Source organism: Antennarius striatus, chromosome 17 (assembly GCF_040054535.1).
Source record: "Antennarius striatus isolate MH-2024 chromosome 17, ASM4005453v1, whole genome shotgun sequence".
NCBI lineage: Eukaryota > Metazoa > Chordata > Actinopteri > Lophiiformes > Antennariidae > Antennarius > Antennarius striatus.
In genome coordinates this window covers 16,186,053-16,199,729 of record NC_090792.1, presented here as the reverse complement: position 1 = coordinate 16,199,729, position 13,677 = coordinate 16,186,053, and the positions used below count along the sequence as shown (strand labels likewise).

At 40.1% G+C, this 13,677-nt stretch overlaps 3 protein-coding genes across 3 annotated transcripts; 2 read left to right on the top strand and 1 right to left on the bottom strand.

The window, feature by feature from the left end:
• Window positions 1-492: 492 nt before the first annotated feature.
• On the top strand, window positions 493-3,277 carry LOC137610941 (GTPase IMAP family member 8-like). The gene is made up of 3 exons (XM_068338863.1): window positions 493-526; window positions 655-1,494; window positions 2,187-3,277. The coding sequence occupies exons 1-3, from the start codon at window positions 517-519 to the stop codon at window positions 2,897-2,899; spliced, it is 1,563 nt and encodes a 520-aa protein (XP_068194964.1). The 5' UTR covers window positions 493-516; the 3' UTR covers window positions 2,900-3,277.
• A 147-nt stretch (window positions 3,278-3,424) lies between these two features.
• On the bottom strand, window positions 3,425-5,278 carry cfd (complement factor D (adipsin)). Its single transcript, XM_068338864.1, has 5 exons — window positions 5,128-5,278; window positions 4,873-5,029; window positions 4,627-4,768; window positions 4,222-4,512; window positions 3,425-3,788 (listed from the first exon to the last, which is right to left on the bottom strand). The coding sequence occupies exons 1-5, from the start codon at window positions 5,186-5,188 to the stop codon at window positions 3,624-3,626; spliced, it is 816 nt and encodes a 271-aa protein (XP_068194965.1). The 5' UTR covers window positions 5,189-5,278; the 3' UTR covers window positions 3,425-3,623.
• Window positions 5,279-7,826: 2,548 nt separating this feature from the next.
• On the top strand, window positions 7,827-13,200 carry slc1a8b (solute carrier family 1 member 8b). The gene is made up of 11 exons (XM_068338777.1): window positions 7,827-8,063; window positions 8,572-8,651; window positions 8,819-9,034; window positions 9,586-9,628; window positions 9,719-9,932; window positions 10,945-11,044; window positions 11,463-11,696; window positions 11,801-11,995; window positions 12,093-12,227; window positions 12,323-12,470; window positions 12,760-13,200. The coding sequence occupies exons 1-11, from the start codon at window positions 7,896-7,898 to the stop codon at window positions 12,904-12,906; spliced, it is 1,680 nt and encodes a 559-aa protein (XP_068194878.1). The 5' UTR covers window positions 7,827-7,895; the 3' UTR covers window positions 12,907-13,200.
• The last annotated feature ends 477 nt before the right edge of the window (window positions 13,201-13,677 follow it).

The window sequence follows — 13,677 nt, the reverse complement described above, 5'->3', positions numbered from 1 at the left end:
AACGTAAAATATACTCTCCTTGTGTGGACAACAATTACGTCATACAATACGATGGGGGTGTGCATCATTTCTGAGGACAAACAGCAGATATCTAAACCTTTCAGTTTGATTAGGATTGTGGTTAAAGAGAGATTTAGGCTTGATAGAAAAGAAAGAAATAAAACAGTGTCTGGATGCATAATATTTATCACAGATCCCCGGTTAAAATGCATGTAGGAATTAAATCAAAACAAATCCTGCTGTTTGTGACTAAAATTCCTTGTAGGCCTAGGGAGTGCCTTCATAGAAATCAAGCTCTCCATGAAGCACGATAAAGAAGCGTTAAGCAAGAAGCTTGTTTACTCTGTGTTGAAAACCATATTTCCTTGAAAACAACAATTGCAGGTCAAATGTGAACTCTAATCAGGAAGTATCATATATTCTCTGTCCTCAATGTGCTTGAGCCAGAGGATCCAGTTTCAGGTATTATCTTAGACCGACAAGGATCTCAGACCTGCGAGACTACCCACGAAAGACATGTCGCACAGTAAGCAAAGATTTTCTAAAACTCGTATTTTGGTTATTCAGTTATTTGAATTACTTGTTAATGTAATATTTGCTGCCAAAAAATGTCTATCGACAAATCTCACAGTTCTGTCCTCTGTTGTTTGACAGAAAGCCTTACAAATATGAAGCAGCTGATGGTGGTTTTATCCACACCCGACCAGTGGATATCCTTGAAGTCTCTGCTGCAGATTGGATCCAAGGATAATCATCTTAAGATAACCTTTAGTTCTCTGGGATCGCATCAAGTCTGTGACTTAACTGTGGATGGTCGCCTGATCAGCTTGCACTATCCAGATTTACAAGAAGACATGACAGAGGAAAGCATCAACCAGGCAATTGACGGATGTTGTAAGTCTTGCATAAATGGAACTTGTACATTTCTGCTTCTGATCCAAGGTGGACATTATATAAAGACAGAAAGGAGAATTATAGAAATACTGCAGGTTTACTTTGGAATTGAAGCATTAAAGTTCCTGATAGTGCTCTCTTTGGAAGTTGGAAAGGTGTCTGACATTTTGGATGATGCCCTCCTGGAGTTAATAAACATGTGTGAGGGAAGATATTGTCAAATAACATCACCTACAGCGAGAGATGAACTGTGTGCGTTACTCAAGATGGTTGACTACATGCTGAATAAAAACAACACGAGTGGCTACACGGCAGCGATGCTGACCGAAGCTAAAAAAAGGAACGCAGCAAACACATCCATGAGGATACTGAGGCAGAAGTCTCATGAGGCCGAGGAGGAGGAGCAGGCCTTTAAGCAGATGGTTAAACAGCGGGAGGAGGACAGGGAAAAAGAGATGGAGATGCTAAAGGCGAAACATGCTGAGGAAAGACAGAAGGAGGCAACGGGGAAAAAACAACATGAGATGAGAAGAGAGGGCCTGGAGGAGGCTGTGAGGAGCCACGGCACTGTGGTGCGCCGCCAGATGAGTGCCACTGAAGGTAAGGACTGTTTTTTCACTTCAGAAGTTGTGAATCATAATTAGTAAAGATGAAGAGAGATTTAGATCGATCATGTTCTTTTTGTCTAAATATCTGTTTAAATATCCAATTTAGCACTGTTGTTACTGAAACACAACCATGAGATTTAATAAATTGACTTTATTTATAATATAAGACACTTTAGAGGAATAGTTTATGAAAGAAATTCCTCAGAAAATGGTTTTATCCTTGAGAACTATTCCAAACATTATGATGCAACAAAATCTCCCACTAGAGGGCGACAAACTTACACTAACAAGAGGATTTTAAGTAACTTTAATTTAATTTAATTTTAATTTAATTTGATTTAATTTAATTTAATTTAGTGTAATACACTAGCATAATCCCCGAAGGGAAGTTAAGAGCTCACACTCTAGTTTTTGTTAGTCTATCAATCACACGCATGCATATTAGTGTGTACAGGCCCCTGTAATACACACAAAACCTAACTTGCACAGTCTTAAAATATCTAACCTCATACATCATAAAATATTAAAGTTTATTAATTGAACAGTATTCTTCAAAGAATGTTAGATGTTAAGTTTTTTATGTTTTTTTTTTAAATTTTCTACCTTTTGTTCCAATATGTCAGGTTGACACTTTTCCAAAAGTCCTCACTAACAGCCAGCTTCTCTTTCTGTTTTGACTTCTAGAAGATGACGCAAAGAAGATATCAGTCATCTTGTTGGGTTTTTCTGGCAGTGGCAAGTCATCTGCTTTCAATGTCATTCTGGAGAGAGCAGGTAATCGATACTCAGTGAACAAGTCCAGTCCCAAACGTCCTCAACCTACTCTGTTTTGTGAAAGGAAGAAGGTGTTTGCAGATGGGCAGCAGCTCATCCTAGTGGACACCCCAGAGCTGTGGGACGAAGACGGGGTGGAAAATCTAGATGTGGTTAAGGACTGCTTGGCTTTGTCCTTACCTGGACCCCATGTCTTTCTACTGGTGCTCCAAGTGGGACGCTTCACCCAAGGAGAGTGTGAGATGCTCGGACAACTGCAGAGGATCTTTGGACGGGACATGGCCGAGCACGCCATCGTCCTCTTTGTTCGCTTTGATGGCAGCCAAGAAAGGCCTCAGAGCATCAGCGAACACGTGGCCGGAGCCCACGCCAGCCTCCAGAGTCTCGTCCAGAAGTGTGGTAGTCGTTATTATGACCTCAACATCACCAAAACCCATGAAGCGCTGAGCTATCCTCAGGTGAAAGATCTGCTCTCAGGGATCTACAAACTGGTGGCTTCATACGGAGTCCGCCCCCACTCCATGAAGAGGTTTTCTGTGAAGGAGCTGAGAGAGTGGAAGAAAGTGATTGCTGGGAGAAAGGAGGGGTCTTTGGAAGTGAACACCTTATTGAGAGACGCTTGAATTTGTTCAGGTGGAGTCAGAAAAGAATTTATTCAAACCAGAAATCAGTAAATGAGTTGTTTTAATGTGAATTAATAGTTTACCTTTAGAATATTGGTACAAATAGGGCAAAAAGTGGGGTGGGGCTTCTGAAAAGTTGGGGTCTTTTCATTCTTTCTAATAGCGAGTGAGGGTTGATTACAAGACAAATCAAAAAAACACCTGATCTTCCTTTCATCTGGATATTGCTAAGCAACCTTATCTGACATTTACACGCTGATATTTTGATGGCCTGACAGTTTCATTCTTCAACACCATCCTTCTGGTGAAGGGAGGGGCTAAAAACAACATGAATAATGCTGTTTATACTTCACTACAGTTATTTGTGATTTTCAGATGGTGTCTGTTTGGTCTTTGACTCAGTATGTTGACTCATAACATCTTGTAATAATGATGATTCTTAGTTGTGCATTTTGCATTTAATGGACCTTTTGCATTGAAGCCATCAATCTCATATTATCATAAAAATTATTTTAAAAAACCAGATGCTTGATGAGAAGTACTTTATTGATTCCTTTACAAAGTGACTTCATAATATTACAGTATTATAAAATGATATTTGTTCAGATGCCGGTGGTATATTGCAATGTGACTCCAGAAAATAAGCAAGGAATTATTTTTTTTCAACATGAAGAATCGAAGACTTGTTAGAAGCTGGAACGTGTTGGAACCATTAAGCCGCCTCTTAATTGCTGGGCTCCTCTGGAGCCATCGTGTTGTCGATCCATTCTGTGTAGTGGGAGATGATGGTGTAAATCCCAGGCTTCCTAATTTGGCCACATTTCTTTCCACCATTAGAAGTGATGCCCACTGCAACGCCGTTGAAGAGCAGAGGACCTCCAGAGTCACCCTGAGGGACAGCACAAACATTTAAAGGGTCTATATTGGACCTATGTATGTCACAATAATGCTTTTGATTTGCTGAAAAGTAATAGAAGATAATGTTTACAATCTTCACCAACCAGTTAGTTCCCTTCACAATTTTTTTATTGTAGTCTGGGTTGCTGTTGCTGTTCTTAGTCATAGTCCTATTTCTAGATTTGATCTTAGAAGATACTTTCATAAAAGTTCTTCAAGAACCTGAATCTGAATCATCTGAAATTGAAACTGAATTTGACTGGTTTAACTGAACTTATTAAGTAAGTTAAAAAGAAGAAGAAAAGGGAATAAGAAAACCCTTTTTGCATATCTTTCAGGACTAAATACAACTTTGTCCAAATTTTAAACCTACTTACAATGAAGTCAGAGTTGTGTTAAGTAGAATAGAAGGAATCAAAACTTACATCACAACTGTCTTCCTTCCTATAGGGTTTATTACAGGGGTCTGAGCACAGTCTATGTGCACATATCATGTTATCGGTGAACTTCCTTCCAAAGTAGTCGCCGCGTCTGCATCGATTTGAGTCGACCACATCCACCACCACTTCTTTGAGCTTGTCCGGTCTGGTTTCCAGGTCATCGAGGGAACCCCAGCCAGCAGTTTCAACCTCTGCACCGGTGTCAGGAGTCACACCACCTGCTCGAAGGAACTCCACAGCTTGAACAGCATCGGAGGTGTTGAACGGACGATCCAGCTGCAAAAATCACATGTGCCAAAATTAGATTTTAGAGTCGTGCTGTTGGGTGGTTCGATGAAACAGAACAACACAATAAATTATACACAGATTAAGTACAGATTAAACACTCACCTTAATAAGAGCAATGTCATTGTCAAAATTTGCTTGGTTGAAGTCTGGATGATTGTGCAGCTCCAAGATATCAAACATCTGGGTTGTCTCTTCATGTTCGCTCAGAGAATGGAGGCCCAGCACCACTTTCCTTCCATTTGGTCTGTGAAAAATTGTTTTGTTCACATTTAAATGATAAATACATAAATGCAATTTATTTTATAATAGCAAATACAGCCACATGTGACTAGACAATGGAGATCTCACCCTGTTGGCAGACAGTGCACGGCAGTCATGACCCACTGGTCTGCGATCACAAACCCTCCGCACTCATGCTTCATATTCTCCCCTTCCTGCACCTGGATGGAAGCCATGTAGGGCCGAGAGTGTGGAGCTGCCTCTCTGCCCCCAATTATACCCTCACCTGAAATTTGCAGATGCAAACAGTAAAATAAGACAGTAAATATTTAAGACTGATTGCAATGGAAGTGTCATTCAAGAGGTGCGACAGAATAAACTCACCATATGAAATGAAAGCGAGAAGAAAAACAGCTGCAAACATAAAGTCTTTGTGTGACTCCATGATGCTTTAACTAAACCACCAGTAGGAACTGTGGTCCTTTAAATGCTCCAATTTGAGGAAGAGGAAACGTAAATCAAATAGATAAGGTGCCAGAACCAAATGGGAGTTGAACAGCCCTCCTGTTCCCTGCTTCCTGGAATGAAAAACAGGAAAGCGATCATGTTCGAAGACAACTTTGTGTCATTGATTTAACTGCACACAAACAAAGTAGTAAACATCTGAGAGAAGATCAGGATAAAAAATCACCTTGTTATGTAGTTTTCTTTTAAAATGCTTAGGTGTGACTTAATGTAAAACTTCATTATGTTGATGTTTGGATGAAAAACCTCTCTCTGGACTCTCCCTGTGTACTTGAACACAACACCCATGGGAAAAGGACAAGATCTTCTTTTCCTCCCCAAATCACAACAGGAAATTATGAAAAAAATATGGAACAGACTCATGAAGCATTTGTATCAGCACAAAAAGTAAACACATTAGTGTGTTTACTTCAGGCCCCTTTCCTTAACATCAAGCATCTTCGCTACACACATTTCCGTATCTTACAATAATTTTATCACATACATCACCACAAACATACACGGAATATGAACAAAAATGAATATGAAGGTTAAAATGAAGTTTTTATAAATGCACAATGTCCCACATGTACAATTATCCTATTCACAGTTTCTTTATAAAATTGATAATCCGTGTTAAAGCTACATTAATGCTAGGTTTAAAGTAAGGTTAGGGGTTTGGGTGAGGGTTAGAGTAGGGTGCTCTCTCACCCCAACCTGAATACTAAAAGAAATCGTGTTCACAATCATATTCTGTATTTTATAAGTCAATAAGACTAAATAATCAAATGTTATATTATTAAGAGCATTCTTTCTTTCTTTGTAAAATGTTTGAATGTGATTAAAGTGTTTTTGCAAAAATCAAAAAATCTTTCTTTGGACCAGGAAGAGGAGAATTGAAAACAATACTGTTCAAGAAGCAGCTACTGTTTTTTGCTGTAACATCAGATGTCGCTTAAAACTAGAATTTGGTTTCTATAAATTGACAAAAGACCTGAATAACTTTAGGAACATCTGGTGTTACAAAAATGTCCTATGCACTTTGGTTGATGACCACCTCACTTTTGCAAACTTCCTGTTATAATGTACTAATTTTTATATTGTATTTCCCTTTGTTTCTTGGTGTTTAATGTTTTTGAGTGTTTAGTGTTTTTGAAATTTCATCTAATGAAAAATTGTAATATGTTCTAAATGTTCTAAATGTTAAATGTGATTGAAGTTTTTTTTTGCAAAAGATCTTCTTCTGAAGCACTTTAGTGCTTCATCTAATGTAAAATTGCAAAATGTTTAAATGCGATTAAAGTGTTTTTGAAAAAAAAAAATCTTTCTTTCTTTCTATCTTTCTTTCTTTCTTTCTTTCATTCATTTATTCATTCATTCATTCATTCATTCATTCATTCATTCATTTATTTGAGCTGGGGGTTACATTCTGTTCCCTACCATGACCAAAAAAAACCCCAACAAAGTTTGCTGTGTACCTTTTCTCAGCTTGATCTCGCTGCGTGCATTGTCCAAGACAAGGATTAAGTGTTATTGGATTGGATGCAGTGACGCAGGCAGGCATTGTTGGACGTCCACATTCTGATCTGTTCCCACTTTAATGCTGTCCCTGACACGTTAAAAGACGAAGGTAGAACCCAAATATAACATCATAAGCAAACAGAAAGCTACAAAAGCTGGAGCACCTCATAAAAATCAGCTTTACCACTACTGAAGTTGATATTCCGTTATACAGTATTTTTAAACTTCTAATTGTATTTCACATTTTAAAATCACATGTTATGATCTACAGCCATATAAATATCAAACCTTTTTTTTCAGGTTCAATCAGAGATACTGTATGGAACACTATTCAGAGAAAGTCTGCAGGGTTCAAGTTCATTTCAGTGCTTTTCTGTGATCCAGCAAGGACTTAGGTACCGATTTAAATGCCAAGTCATGGTGTTAAGGCCCGTCAGTCGCGCCCTGACTCCTGCACCTACTAAATCCTTACGTCATGGGACCACATGGGTCAAGGTTTGTCCAAAACACTGAGAACCGATGCTGTATCTTACCTTTGACCTCCGACCTCTGGTAATCCTGCTAATGAAACCTCTTCAGGAACACTAAAACATTTCATGACAATCGTATTGATGGTAAATACTAATATTATGTTTGTGTTTATAATAATCAACCTTGTGCTAAGACTAAATATTTAAATAGGGAATTAATTCAGGATTGACTTTGAACATGTATGTTCGTTAAAGTAGGTGTTGCTATTATTTGTGTGAGACTTGAAATCAGGGGTAATGCTTGGGGTTGGAGTTTTATCAATGGCCTGACTTGGAAGTAGTACGAATCCATAATAAGCTATAAATGGAGGAGCTAATCTGCGCTCAAGTCTTGACTTTAGCCATTTAATAATGCCTGAGAGCAGCGTTAGCATGTGATAGGGATAATCCTGTCAGGCAAAGCTTTCCCTGTGAACAATCAGCGCTTCCTCTTTCAAACAAGATCACCTCCTCAGAGTCCCACCGAAGCCACATTCGATCAGTTCGACAGGCTGTCCTCCACCTCGGGGTGGATTTCGAGGAAGACATCAGCTCAACAGAATTTTTTTTTTTATACCTCTATTTGTCTTTTCACAAGACAAAAACTGATCCTGGATCATGATGGAAGGTTTGGTGAAGTTACTGAAGAGTTTTGTGCCTGTAAAAATTAGAGCGTATGTGAATGACTACTGCAAGAGGAATGGCCTGCTGACGCTCTCGGTCTTTGCTGTCATTACGGGATGCGTCCTGGGATTTCTACTCAGGACTTTGAACCTATCAACACAGGTATGGATAGATCTGTAGTGTGTTACACACAACCTAATGCTTCAGGGTTACACTATATCACCTTTTTAGAAAATTGTACGATTTTTTAATATTGTGTGGAGAAAAAAAAACATTGGGGACATAACAACCAGCCTGTTCAGTCACTGACGCCAAATAAATCCAGTTACATCATAATGAATGAAAGCCAATAGATGCAGGTCCAAAGTGCCAAACTCAAAATAAAATATGTCAAAATAAAATTTAAAGGACTGCATGTACTCGATGTAGACAATCAGTTTAGATTATTTTCCAGGAAAAAAATTTTTTTCATACGTTTTCATCTTGTTCTTGTGAAAGTAAGTGTTAAACTGACCAACTGGTGGTCAAATAATTACCATCAACTTGAAATTAAATGACAAAGCTAAATAATAAGAATCCCTAAGAAGCTATAGTTTATTTGTATGTATACAAATGTAGGTGAATAAATGACCAACTTTTACTTTACTTCTTGTTTTCCTCTTTCGCACAGGCTAAGATCTACTTCTCCTTCCCTGGAGAACTTCTGATGAGGATGTTGAAGATGTTGATTCTGCCACTCATCACCTCAAGGTAGGAAGAAAACCCTCATCCTTGTAGTCATTCCCCAAAGGAAGGCCAGTGTCGTGGTTGTGAGCCACATGACAACAATGAAAGCAAATTCTGATGCTTAAATTCTTAAACTCTTGATTTAATTGATTTGAACACAAATAAACATGAATGCATCGTTTTCCATCCAGTCTAATGTCTGGCCTGTCAGCCATGGACACGAAGGCGAGTGGTCGTCTGGGGGTCTTGACCATCACCTACTATCTGTGGACTACCTTCATTGCCGTCATCGTCGGCATCGTGCTGGTGCTGATCATACACCCGGGGACGGGTTCTGAGAAAGACAACCATCATTCGAGTTCAGGGCCCGTTATGACCTCGGCTGACGCTCTGCTGGACCTCATCAGGTTAATACCGACTGACACAAATCCAGACACAAAGTTGGTGGACAGGGAGATGTCAGAGATCTCAGCGGACTTCCTTTAAGGTCAAACATCTGAGTCCTTGTAGCTTCTGATGGTCATTGGCGTCAAACCATGAACCTCGTGACCTCAAAGTCCCTCCGCAGGAACAGGAAGCTCCTTAATCACACAATCACAATGCCTCAGTTTGAGTCAGGGAATAGAATGAGAGCTGCGAAACAAGCAACAGCAAAGCAGAAGTCATTAAATTCAAAAGATTAATTATTAGATTAAATCTAAATCTAGACACCGAAATCTACTGGACTGAATAATCTGGTAAGACACTGCAGCATCATGTCTACGCAGGAGACTGTCTAAGAATAGTGAGAGACGTAACGGTGATCTGTTAAGCCTTCACTTTCCCAAAAGATCCTGCTACAGTGTTATAACAGCGTGCATTCCATGAATAGCTCCTTTAAAAGCCTCGTTTTATGGAGATTCTTTCAAGTTTGTTTCACTGCAGACATGATCTGATCTCTGCTTATCACCTCCTTCAGGAATATGATCCCATCCAATCTAATTGAAGCAACTTTTCAGCAGGTGAGTGGACGACAGGAAGAGACTCAGGATGGATTGATTTATCATTTATGCATTAATGACTCGTGGTTTTTGCCTTCCACACCCCTCCAGTATCGAACGGACCTGGTTCCTATTGTGCAGAGCGCCGATGTAAAACAATCCCAGGCCAACTATGTGTATGTGATGCCTGACTACCACAACCCTCAGCTGGGACACCCGGTCTTCCTGGAGATCACACCTGCTCCTGACATCAAGTATAAAATAGTCCCAAGCACCAGCAAGGGGATGAACGTGCTGGGGATTGTCATCTTCTCGGCCACCATGGGTACGACATCACAGTATCAGTATAATCCTCATGGTCCTACTAAATCTCTACGAACTCTTACTGGTGTCTGTTTAATCCTATTTCAAATGCTACTAAAGGTGTTCAATTCAAAACATGTCATAAGCAACTATTTGGTTGCCCAGTTGTGAAAAAATACCTTAGCTGGTTATTCTTCTGTGAGACTTTAAATGGAGATAACCTCCTTGATAAAGGTTGTGTTTTCACCAGCATTTGTGTGTTCACTAGATTACACAAAAACTATGAAAATGGGTCTGATAGTTGGGCAAATGACTCACAAAGACGTAAAACAAAAGTGTGGAATAGGAGAGAAGGGCAGATCCAGGAAATTGGTTTTCCCAGTTCATAATACTCTTCGAAGGATGAATGAGAGAATACTGGACTTTTGTATAAAGTTTGAACCAAGAGGCTTTTTCCTTTCTAACTATGTTTCAGGTCATTAATGCACTGAGAATCATTGTGGTTGATTCAAACAGAATCCTTCTGAGTTGGTGCAGTCATGAAAACAGTGCTTTGTTTGCCTGCAGGTGCATCATGAGAGTAGTTAGCATCATTTTTTTCTGAAGCCATATTCCTCACACAGAGGAACCCAGCGGCACACACAACTACGTATATTGTAGAGAGACACATCTGCATCCCCCCAAAAAGTAAAGCCAGGAACAAGGGATGACTTTGGATCTTGGAAAAATCAGCAAGGACCAGTTCTTGAGGACGTAAAATTTACATGTAGGAAATGTGGGAACAAAATGTCACTGAAGGAGGACAGACGTCCAAAAGGACACTTTATCTATTGTTGTTTTTGGTTTTTAATCTCTGAAATGTTATTTCCTGGTGAAGTCAACCAACCAGGGGGGTGGTACCCCCACAAATTCACTGACCTGCAGGACTTGGCAACTGATTATATGTGACCTGTAAAGCAGGAGTCATTTTTGAACCATTGTCTGAGTCATTCATTGGCTAACCCTCCATAACCACATGTGACTGTCTGTTTCAGGTCTGCTGCTGGGGAAGATGGGCGACCGTGGTGCGCCGCTGGTCAATGTCTGCCAGTGCATTAACGAGTGTGTGATGAAGATCATTAATGCTGCCATGTGGTGAGAAAAACATTCACTAACCAAACACACAAACACACACACACACACACACACACACACACAAAAGACTAGCAGAGATATAGCGAGATTATATCTAAAGATAGAACCAACGGTGGCGTCTGACACATCTTTAGCGCCGCCGACAAAGCTGATGAGTCAACTCTGGGATTACGTCTGTGTGAACAGAGCCGACGGTTAATTTGAAATAATCTTATTAGAGCTGAATGTGGATGGTGGACAATGTGCGATGGTGGACAGCTGAGGAAACATGATGGCGTTGTGTTCTTTAGTCATTTAGTAAATAAAGCAGTATTTAAGATCAGGTAGGATCACTTATGTCCGTTTCAGACGACTGATTTATTGATTATGCAACTGAAAAGTGAGAAACTCAAGCTTTGGATCTTATTCTCTCATCCAGGTACTTCCCCTTTGGTATTGTCTTCCTCGTGGCAGGGAAGATCCTGGACATGCATGACCCAGCTCACCTGGGGGAGAAGCTGGGCATGTACTTCATCACTGTCCTCTCCGGTTTGTTTGTGCATGGCCTCATCCTGCTGCCTCTATTCTTCTTCTTTTTCACTCATAAAAATCCCTTCCCCTACATCCGAGGGCTGCTACAGGCTCTGGTCATTGCCCTGGCCACCTCATCCAGGTGAGAGGAGATAGATTTCTAGCTGAAAACAATGGATCATCTATTGACTGAAGGTCATTGATCACTCTGATCACGTTGTTTTTTCGTCTCATGTGCTTCTGTAGCTCAGCCACGTTGCCCATCACCATGAAGTGTCTCCTGGAGAACTGTGGAGTGGATCGGCAAATTGCTCGCTTCGTACTGCCAGTGGGCGCCACCATTAACATGGATGGCACCGCACTGTATGAAGCGGTAGCGGCCATTTTTATCGCTCAAGTCAATGAATATGATCTGGACTTTGGCCAGCTGGTCACCATCAGGTAAAGCAAAAGACGAGCTCCTGATTCTCTTTTCATAACTTGTTTGTGTTGGGTACAAATTTATCTTGTGTTAACAGTACCACTCTTGTCTCATCAGCATCACAGCAACGGCAGCCAGCATTGGTGCAGCTGGGATACCTCAAGCAGGTCTGGTTACCATGGTGATTGTACTGACCTCTGTGGGGTTGCCGCCTGCTGACATCTCATTGATCGTGGCCATTGATTGGGTCCTGTGAGTTGCAAAAAAATGGTTTGATCCTAAAGTGAACATAACTGGATCTACAGGGAACTCAGGATGACAATTTTTCCAATTTTCTTGACTCGCAGTGATCGGTTTCGGACGATGATCAATGTTCTTGGCGACGCCTTCGCCGCTGGGATAATGGCTCATGTGTGCAGGAAGGACTTCGAGAAAACAGGCAGCACAGTCACGGTTAACACTTCTGTTGTCAATAACGAAGGTGGATCTCAACGGGTAAGGACAAGGACTTTTTTATTTGTTTATGTCAAAGTCCAACTATAATTTCTAGATAGATATAAATATATACTTTATAAATCCTGAAGGAAATTCAGTAAAGGAAATTCTTGCCCTGGGAGCTGTAATTCCAGGCCTTCCGGTGATGGGAAAATGTTTTGAGTAAAATGAAGACCACTTGAATTCCCGATAATTATAATGCATACAACTTTCTGGAGAGATCAAGGATCCTTCTGATGCTGTGTTGATATAGATGCATGTTTTTATCTCCTGTGGTTTGTTCCTACAGAGAGACACGGTCATCTCTTTCGGTAACCAGAGCATGGCGTTGTCTGATACGCCACTCATCGGTCACCGCTGCGACTACGTGTATGAGGTGGAAGGAGATAACGTGCTGGAGAGACCTATGGCCTGCTACAACCTCTGCCATGTCTGAGTCACCTTTAACAAATGGACAGCAACATATATTGCCTTCTAAAAGCCCCTCTCAGGACCAAAGAGACTGTCATTATCTGACATTTTTTGATTTAGTTTGTTCCAAACCCTGTCCGGTTCTGAAATGGACCACTGATCATGTCAGAGATGGTGTCAGGGTTCGGTGGCAAAACGTTTTATCTGTGCCGAAAACCTTCATTGAGGGATGTACTGTATGAGACGGTTCAATGCATTTATTCATAGACAAGAATGTATTTTTATACATTTACTTTGAATTGTGTTCATGTTTTCTAATAAAATTTTGCCAAATTCAAATTTGTGTCATGGATTATACTTTAAACCCAACACCATTTACGAAGCATCGTCAGCTGTTATTGATCAGTGAAGGGTCAGTGATAGAATTAACATGGTTTAATTCTCAGAGGTCTTCCATTAGAACACATTCTTCTTATACGGTCAGGCTCATTAATGGGACCATTACATCAATACATTTTCCCATGTAGTACTACCTTTGCCAATAAATAAAATGAACAGCACACAGGTAGTGATGTAAAAGGATATTAAATATTTAAGACCAAAGCATAATACCAAAGTAAAACAAGACATATAGATAAGTACAGAAACTTACAAACAATAATAAAATCTGCCCACGACCCCTAGCCCTTCTTGTTTAATTACTTTTGCACAACCTCAACAGCTTTATCCAGTAAAAACACTGGGCAAAGGTTGTCTGGATCATTCTATGTATAAGAAGGTATTTATCAAATAATAG

What these genes read in the sequence shown, in the direction of transcription:
- slc1a8b (XM_068338777.1), top strand. Translation starts at nt 7,896, where the DNA reads ATGATGGAAGGTTTGGTGAAGTTACTGAAGAGTTTTGTGCCTGTAAAA. An exon ending in CTTTGAACCTATCAACACAG is followed by an intron (nt 8,064 to 8,571) that starts GTATGGATAGAT and finishes TCTTTCGCACAG; the next exon opens with GCTAAGATCTACTTCTCCTT. An exon ending in ACGAAGGTGGATCTCAACGG is followed by an intron (nt 12,471 to 12,759) that starts GTAAGGACAAGG and finishes TTGTTCCTACAG; the next exon opens with AGAGACACGGTCATCTCTTT.
- cfd (XM_068338864.1), bottom strand. Translation starts at nt 5,188, where the DNA reads ATGGAGTCACACAAAGACTTTATGTTTGCAGCTGTTTTTCTTCTCGCT. An exon ending in ATGACATTGCTCTTATTAAG is followed by an intron (nt 4,513 to 4,626) that starts GTGAGTGTTTAA and finishes TGATTTTTGCAG; the next exon opens with CTGGATCGTCCGTTCAACAC. An exon ending in GGAAGGAAGACAGTTGTGAT is followed by an intron (nt 3,789 to 4,221) that starts GTAAGTTTTGAT and finishes GCTGTCCCTCAG; the next exon opens with GGTGACTCTGGAGGTCCTCT.
- LOC137610941 (XM_068338863.1), top strand. An exon ending in CCAGATGAGTGCCACTGAAG is followed by an intron (nt 1,495 to 2,186) that starts GTAAGGACTGTT and finishes TTTGACTTCTAG; the next exon opens with AAGATGACGCAAAGAAGATA.